Source organism: Oryx dammah, unplaced genomic scaffold (assembly GCF_014754425.2).
Source record: "Oryx dammah isolate SB20612 unplaced genomic scaffold, SCBI_Odam_1.1 HiC_scaffold_11074, whole genome shotgun sequence".
In the NCBI taxonomy this organism is placed as follows: Eukaryota; Metazoa; Chordata; class Mammalia; order Artiodactyla; family Bovidae; genus Oryx; species Oryx dammah.
The window spans coordinates 70,753-79,844 of NW_024080468.1; the positions used below are offsets into that span (position 1 = coordinate 70,753).

The 9,092-nt window shown below is 46.3% G+C and overlaps 1 protein-coding gene across 1 annotated transcript in view; it reads right to left on the reverse strand.

Moving 5' to 3' along the window:
- Nucleotides 1-3,879, reverse strand: part of LOC120860432 (complement C3-like) — a 29,452-nt gene extending 25,573 nt beyond the window's left edge. The window contains 4 exon segments of the mRNA XM_040236234.1: nucleotides 1,463-1,533; nucleotides 1,642-1,804; nucleotides 2,711-2,903; nucleotides 3,723-3,879. Coding sequence (XP_040092168.1) covers nucleotides 1,463-1,533; nucleotides 1,642-1,804; nucleotides 2,711-2,903; nucleotides 3,723-3,799 — 504 coding nt within the window. The 5' untranslated portion in view covers nucleotides 3,800-3,879.
- Between the last annotated feature and the right edge of the window lie 5,213 nt (nucleotides 3,880-9,092).

Genomic DNA, 9,092 nt, shown 5'->3' on the forward strand with positions numbered 1-9,092 from the left:
GGCTAGAACTCCACACTCCCAGTGCAGAGATTGCACGCTCGATCCCTGGTCATGGAACTAGATTCCACATGCCGCAGTTACAGCACAGCACAAGCTGACAAACAGATGTTAGAAATGATGATAGCTAGCACGCGTCCTCTATCTTGATGCAGGACCCTGTGCTAAGCGTTTGATTAGCACATACATATACCATACGTAACTGCCCACATTTGCCTTTTTGACATAGCAATGTTGCATGGCTCGACCTCATACACATGTGATTTCATGCACTGCCAACAGGTAAACATCAGGAGACATCACATAGAAATCCGGTTTTCTGGCTTCCCTTGGAAATTAGGGTCACTGTGGATAACATGCTTCTGTTGGTACGGGGTGACATTTGCTGGGAGCTGAGCACTGGGCCTGTAGGGGAGATGTGTGTCCTGTTCCCTATAGACCCCGGATCTCCAAAGCCAGCTCACAGCCCTCAGGACCTGGTCCTTGTTGGCTCTGTGTAACCTCAGTAAACACTCAGGAAGATCCCAAGAGGAGGCCATGCCCCAGTCTCCCTCCCTTCTCTCTCCCTTCATCCTACATGTACGGTGCCCTCCCCATCTCTCCCTGCTTGTCTCTCCCCTCTCCTTCCCTCCCTTCTTCCAGTAAGTTTTTATTTATCCCACTACCCGCCAAGCATGCTGTCAACAGAAAATCCCTTCCCCTCCATTTGTGATTTATGTTCAGTGGAGGTTAGGGGAAGGTGTGATTAATAAAATGTATAGATCCAATTTACGATGCCAGAAGGAGAGGGGGTGTTGCAATTTTACAGGGCACTCAGTGAGATCTCACTGTAAACTTGGGACACGGGAACGAAGGCTTGAAGGAGGTGACGGAGCGGTCTGTGTGGAAATTTCCAGGAAGAGGGTTTTCTGGGTAGGGGGAATAGCCCACGCAAAGGCCCTGGGGCAGGGCTGTGCCTGAGGAGACCGGTGTGTGGCTGGAGCAGAGTGAGCCAAGGAGAAGAGGGAAGAAGCGAGGGCAGGGAGGGGATGGGGTAGTTCTTGCAGAGTCTTGCGGGCTGCAGGAGGACTTGAAATGTTGTTCTCAGGGAAGTGGGAGCCCTGGAGGGCTGGAGGCTGAGGAGGGGGCAGGGCCTGACTCCAGTGCTCACGGGCGCCCTCTGGCCGCACTAGGGAATTAGTGTCTGTCATCATCCCAAGCTTTGGATGAAGAAACAGACTCGGAAAGGTGAAGTGACCTGTCCAGAGTCACACAGTGACCGGGTGTCTATCTGGAGCTAGAATCCTCAGGCGCAAGCAAGCATCACGCCACGTGGTCTCCCTGGCTCCCGGCCCCCTCTCCCGACCTCTCTATATGCCTCTCTTTGACTTTGGGTCTCCGCCGGTGGCTCTTTCTCTGTCTCGATCTCTTTGTCTCTCCCTTGGTCTCAGCCCCGGGTAGGTCTGGGGCCCCGGTTGGCTGGTACCTCGATGCTGATGAAAACCGTCTGGCCCACGGGCAGCAGCTTGTGGTCAACAGTGAAGACCCGATAGAGGACTGAGGGGTGGTGGGAGAGAAAGAGAGAGTTGGGTGAGACTCTGCCCCTCCTCCAGCCCTGCCCCTCCCCAATCCCGCCCTCTCCAGCCACCCCTCCCCGCCCCTTACCCGTGGAGCCTGGGGTGTAGATGGTCTTGTCCGTCTGGATGAAGAGGTACCCGCTCTGAAGGCTGATCAGCACCACCTTCTCCACCTGGACATTCCCGAAGGTCGCGACGACAATCACGAACTTGTGCCCCTTGTCTGATTTTAACTCTTTGCTGGCCGGGATCTGGGAGTGAACCAAGAGATCATTAGGGGTCTGCTCCACCTGCCCTCTTCACAACAAAGCCTGCCCATCAATTCTGGTTTGCCCAGATTTGGGGAGTAACGGGGTACTGAGATGGGGGGAGGGTAAGAGAGGGGTTGGGGTCAGAGGGAGGCATGGGAAGGGGAAGCAAGAGGCGGCTCAGAGGAGGGAAGGCTCAGAAGGGGATTGGACTCAAAGAGAAGACTCAGATGGAAGGGCCTCTGAAGGAAGAGGAGAGTTTAGAGAGGGAGGGGCTAGGAGGGCCGGGGCTCAGAAACGGGAAAGGGCTCAGAGATCCTAGAGCTTGGAAGGAGGTGGACTTGAGAGAGACCAGGGGGCTACTGCATAGCACAGGGACCTCTGCTCAATATTACGTAACAGCCTAAATGAGGCAAGAATTTGGAGAAGAATATATATATGTATATGTATCGCTGAATCACTTGACTGTACACCTGAAATTACTGCAACATTACGCTCCAGTATAAATTTAAAAGCCGGGAACCCAAAGCCAGTGCTTTGGGACAACCCAGAGGGATAGGGTGGGGAGCAATGTGGAAGCGGTTTTTAGGATGGGGGGGACACATGCATACCCGTGGCCGATTGATGTTGACGTATGGGAAAAACCACAATATTGTAAAGTAATTGTCCCCCAATTAAAACAAATTAACTTAAAAAAGAAGGTGGAGACAGCTCAGAGAAAGCTCTGGATGAAGCAGTGGGAGGGGCTAGAAAAGGGAGGGCTCAGATGGGGGAGGGGGGGCTCAGAAGGGGCGGGGCTCAGGCAGTGTGGGTGGGGCTCAGAGAGGGGGAAGGGCTCTCGGAGGACTCCGTGGAGGACTCTCGGAGCTGGTGCGGCATCAGCAGGACTGGGCTCCCTGGCGCGCCCACCTTGATGGTGACGGTGCTCAGGTAGCCATTGTTGCTGTTCAGCTGGGTGTTTTTGTTTGACAGCACTTGTTTCTTGGCCGGGAAGTCATGGACGATGACCGAGACCTGAATATTCCCTTGTCCTCCGTGGGCCTCCAGCACCACAGTCTCCTCGCTCTCCAGACGCAGGACGTTGGGGGTGATCATGGAATACCTGCCAGAGGGGAGCATGGGGCGGGGAGCTGTCATCCCCGGAAGCCCGAGCTGCCAGCCCTTCCCCAGGGTGAGCACTCTGCCGCAGTCCCTGGTCTCACAGGGGATCCAGTGACCGGCAGACAACTGGGGGCGGGGTGGGGGTGGAGGGTGGGAGGCAGGGGCGGTGCTTCACATCCCATCAAGTGCTGAACACCAAAATGAGAGGTGCCAACTCTTCCAAGACTTCCAAACTCACCACTGAACCCGCTTATTCCAGGAGCTCTAATCCCAAAATCTAAACACCCCAAGTCTCTAAACACCCAACCCTGAACACCATATGTGCTATGTGCTAAGTGGTGTCAATCGTGTCCGACTCTTTGCTACCCTCTAGACTGTAGCCGGCCACGCTCCTTTGTTCATGGGATTCTCCAGGCAAGAATACCAGAGTGGGTTGCTGGTGCCCTCCTCCAGGGGATCTTCCTGACCCAGGGATCAAACCCGTGTCTCCTGTGTCTCCCGCATTGCAAGCAGATTCCTTACCTGCTGAGCCACCAGGGCAGCCAAGACCATCCCAAACTCCTCCCTAAACCTGTGGCACCCCAGACCCAGATCCATTCCCTTGGTCACGTACACCCACGCGAAATCTCTAGACCCTTAAAACCTGAAACTACAAACTCCCAGAATCTATGACGGTCAAATGTCCAGGACGCCAAATCACCTCTCCTGCAGAATCACTCATTCTGCACGTGCCGCCCCACACACGCAGGGCCTCGTACCATAAATGCACACTCTCATCTCCGAAGCAGCCTTTTTTGGGGGTCAGGCTGTGACTACTCACATGGGGTTCCCCAGGGCCATGGGGAGACTGGCTAGAAGCAGCAGCAGCAGCAGGCTGGGACCTGAGGTGGGCTGCATGGTGCTGGGGCAATGGAGGGACAGAGGGATAGAGGGATGGAGGGAGAGGGCGGTGGGGGCGGGGAATGAACTGAGGTTGCTGGAGGCTGCCTTTTATTTGGCTCCTGCCTTCCTCGCTCCCCTGACCAGCCCTCACTCCCCGCAGCCTCCCCCTTCCCTGGGACTGCCCCAGATTTCTCAATACTGTTTCCTAAGTTTTTCAATCTGTAGGGCCAGCATGCCTGGCATAAGTAACCCGGGGCCATGTTCTTCAGCTACAGGGTCACAATAGCCTCCTGCCCTGGCCTCCCTCCGTGTCACGGCCAGCTGGTTATCAGGGACCTTTCCCAGTTACATCCACTGTTATGCCCCAAGTCGCGAAATCTCCCAATGACCACCAGGGAGCCGATATCGGATGCAAAAGCAAGAGAGTTTTTATTAAGCTCGAGCTGGGGCTCCCACCAATACCAATGCAGCAGCTATAGGGAGGAGCCCTGATCTCTGGGTTACATTGCTTATATAGGGTATTATCGCGCGAAAAATTCGAAAAACGCGAATCTCCGGGTCTGATTGGTCACCTTCTGGTGAAGGATTAGGTGTTGAGTTCTGATTGGTTCTCCTTTCCCGGGCTTGATTTGAATTTCCTGGGCAGGGGATTTCCAAAGGCTCTTTCCCCAGAACCTTACAAAATGGAGTAGCTTAGATTCTTCATTCCCCCCTTATCTAGGATCCAGGACAGACCCAATCATGGATCTGGGGTCAGCTCTATATTGTCTTCCACTAAGGGGACCGTTGGCAAGGCCGTATATTGGGTTCTGCGCACCATGAGCTGCACCGCATTGATGCGGCTTTTAATGAAGGCCACTAGTTAGTTTAGTAAGCATGGCCTGAGGGTGAGTAGCAGTAACAAGATAATGAGGGGCCCCACCAAGGAGGATATGAGAGTTGCGAACCAGGGGGATGAATTGAACCAGGATTCAAACCAGGTTTGAGATATTTTTCTTTCTCTTTTTCTCTGACTCAGCCCTTCTCTTATCGTGGCCAGGGACTCCCTGACTACCCCTGAGTGATTCACATAACAACAACATTTTTCCCCTAACGCAGCACATAGGCCCCCCTGAGACTTCATAGTCAAGATACTTCCTGGGAATTGGGGCGGAGGTCTCTTTCTTCTGTAACTTCTTCCTGCTGTGCATGGGCGTAGGCCTGCCTAGCAGAGCAGAAGTCTCTCTCTACCTGCTCTAAGTTGGGGTTTTCCACATCTGAAACCAACTTCCACCCTCGTAGTAACAGCAATTTAGTTGGCCCCTCTCAGAGATGAAATAGACAAGGGCCAAACAGGAGACCTAACAGGATGGTCATCTCTGGTCCCCGGAAACTGAAAGCAACATTTGGGGTGAGGGTTGCAGGGTTTGTGACCCCTTCTGATGGGTTGGTGGTGAGGCAACAGAGCTGTGCTCCAGGAATCTTGTGTTCTGTCTGAAGTTACCATCTTCCACCTGGGTGGGGTTCAAAGACATTGTTATGCATATTTCTTTGAGTAGGAACCAGGACTGTCTGAACCAACCTTTGATTGTTTCTGTTTTTGCATCCCCTCCCTTCCCTGATTAGCAATTGTTTGAAACCAAGCTTTGGAATTCAGGGAAGGTCAAGGAGGCTGAACAAAGTCTATATCCTACAGATAAGAAATGGAGAACACAGAACAGATCTGCACTCCAGATCGCCAGAGTCCCGCTCAGTTTTAATTTTAGGGAACTAGGCAACTATGATTGTGATAACTTCCTGTCAAAATGGGGCACAGGACTGCCCCAGCTTGGGGTATAGACACTGAATTGGAAGTATTTCTGAGTTCCAAGTTCTAGATCTGAGTCTTGTATGATTAAAATCCTAATCTCTTGGTCTGCCATTTTGGTGTAACAGACCCAATTAGAAGTAGTTGGAGGAGTGATAACTGGAATTTTATAGACAAAATCAATCTCTCTTTTTTTTTTTTAGAAGAATAGGCCTGAAACCCAGTCTGGACCTGGCACTTCAGGGACACTTGTAGCCATGTAGCCAGTTGCCTAGTTTTATAAAAAGTAAGGTTACTAGCTTCCAGCACACATTGTTTTGAAAATGGTGGCATCCAAGCCTGATACGACTCAGAAAACTCAAGTGTTTAGCAATACAAGTCTAATCTGAAAGTACACCCATAGCATCACCTAGTTATTTCTCAGGATATCTGAAACATAGCTACTCTATTTTGACTTTTAATTGTAAACTTTTCTTTAATAGCCAAAGCAGATTTCACCGTTAATGACGTCAGTGTTTCTCTAGGTATGAGAAGATGCAAGAATTGGGACTCATAAAATCTTCTCCTGAAAAGATCTAACTATCTGAAGGCCTGTTCTGCCAGTTTTTCCCAGAGCACAGAGTGCCTCATTCCTGATTTTCACCCTGAACTCCTTTCAGGCGCGTTGAAAGTCAGCAGTTGCAGCGGCCATGATTTAATCTTTGTAGATGCAGATGGCGAGTGTCAGTCTTCAGTTGGCAGAGCCCCTTTTTGCTCATAAACTTGACCATGATTATGAGGGGGGACTTTAGGACCATTTTATCCCATGGTGCTGAGAATGTCCATTCTCAGGTTTGGCCAAGATTCTGTTGACAGGCCACTCAATGTGCTGTTACTGGACTAGGCCATAAAACAGTATCCAAAATTCTCTGGACCACCTGTCTGCCTAGCTTTTTGGTCCAGGAAAATATTTCCTCTTGCTGCTTCTTGCCATATCTAGAGTTACACTGTTACCATCATCGATCTCATATGGGACTATATATTATTTTATTAGAGGCCTCACACACATATTTGACAGTGTAAGAAACAGCAATTTTGTAAAACAGGTGAAATACAAATAACATAGCCAGCAGTATTAGTAAAGCCACAAGTAACACTTATGTTAAGAACTTCCATTAGATGTAGCCCAGTATATCTTCAGGTCATCTGACTTAGTCTGCCCTGTAGAATCTTGATCTTCCAGGGTAGTTATATATTGGCGCCATCTATAAGGCACATAGCCCAGTTTTCTAGTGTTACTAGACTGATTAGTATGATTTAAATTTTTTTTTTCAACATAGAGGAGACTTTAAACCTAAATTACTGGTATTATCTATATAAATCCATACCATAACTGTGGGAGATTTTCCCCTCCTTTGCAGAAACTTTTCTCATTCTGATTGAGCTTGGGTAATAGAAAAAAAACCTCAAATTTATAGCCAGAGTCAGAGCAGGCATTATTAATTGGCCGGGTGAGGGGATCCTATCTAGTAATATCACAGTGACCTGAATATGACTAATTTTTTAAGTAAATTTTCTCAGGGCCAACCAGTTAGAGTCTGGTAGTAGAGAAATTTACCAAGGTAACCCAGAACTAGACACAGGTAATTGGCCACAAATCCAACAATTGGATTGATTTTTTAAACTAGTATAGGATCAGGCCTATGATAGAAAAGCATTTGACTATATGCAAAGGTCTAAGAAGTCAAGAAAACATAAATGATCATACAAATCAGGTCCAGCATCTTCGGGAAGCTGTCTACCTCTGATGTCGTCGTCTTCTCATCCTGGTGTAGTGTAGTTTCTCCTGATAAAAAAGTCCTTCCATCCATGTTGGAGACGGTCCCTTAAATTATGTCTTTTTCCAGTCCTGGTTGCAGGTCATGAGGCATCTGATCTTCATCCAAAGATAGATTACTGAGATAAGCTTCAGAAACAAACTTAGGGTGTTCTTCAAGAATTCAATTAAATTTTACATTAACATCACATAACAGCAATGAACTATCTAAGAGATGAGTCTTACTAGATGCAGACCTCCATTAACAAACTGGTATTTAACATTTTGAAATATCTTTTTCTCCTTAAAGTTACCCTTATTTTTATTAAATATAACCAAATTAAGGCTAGTTTGTTTGCAAAATAGGTCTGTTCTCACTGATTTTGGTCTGATGATTTTTATAACCATAATTGATCATAGGCTTTTTATTTTGCTGAAACATTTATAGAGTCTCAGACTGAACTTTTAAAATAAAACAGGGCTGGGAAACTCACACCAAAGGCTTATCACAGATTTTGCCTAACAAATCTAGGTGAATTCTTCCCTTTTTAATGTCTCAAAAATTTCTTCAGATTTTTGTATCCATGAGATAACCTTCCTAACTCATTTGATAAACTTACTGGAAACCTAAGAACTTCCAATTTTTGGAGGAGTCAGATAGAAAATATAATTGTTTTGTTTATAACATTTAATTTTACCAAAGTATGGTCATAATTAGAGAGGAAGATTTCCCCTACTCCCTAAAAACATAAGATTCAACCCCATAATTTTTCAGATAGAAACCATAAAAGTTATAAGCATATTCGCTGGTTCATTCAGTCCTTTTGCTAACTTTTGTGAAGTCATCAGGTTTTCCATTAAAATACCAGGACATATCAGAATGTTAAAAACTCCATATAATTTTTAGGATATCTGTATTAGTAATTTTACCATACATTATAACCTGAGTGGATTTATTACTCATCTGATAATCTTTTCCATGTAATTTAACCAATCAAGTAAGCACAGTTTCAGTTCCAGGGGCCCCCTGAAACATCCCAAAGTTAGCTAGAGATCAAAAGAACTTCAAAAGAGTTCTATTTAGGAAGTTTTATCAAAGAGAGAAATTAAAAGAGTTTAGAACATTTGGTCAGATTTTAAGTTACACCAATCTGGAGAGACTATTTTAGACGGATATTTTTAAAGAATAATTATTCTTAGTAAAGTTTATATAAAAGCTCATATCCCATTTACATTTTTTAGAAGTTTTTTTTTTTTTTCACTTGAGGTAATTTCCTTGTTGACAAACTTGTAACAGATATAATATTTAACTCATATTAAACCTAGGTACAATGAAAATATTTTGCTTCACGTTTTACTTAACGTTAAGTACTCTAAAACATGTCTATATTAAATAGGTCAACAAACAAACATTAATATCAGGTATTTAACATTGAATATTTCCCAGTTCACATAAACCTGGAATTTATTGTTTAATTTGGAATTACTTGATTTGTAAGCGTTTACCTTTTTTTAAGCCAAATAAATAGAGCTCATATACAAAAATATTACCAAGACATATTTACACAGACACAGTGCAAGATCTAGCTTCAAGTCTTTTTTTTTTTTTCCCCTCAGTATCAGGAGTTAGAGATGGTCTAGATAAGTGTTCCTGAGAGACACAGAACTTCAGATCTAAGTACTAACATCAAAGATTTCAAAGGAGGAAAGGAAGCCAGGTTGAAAAA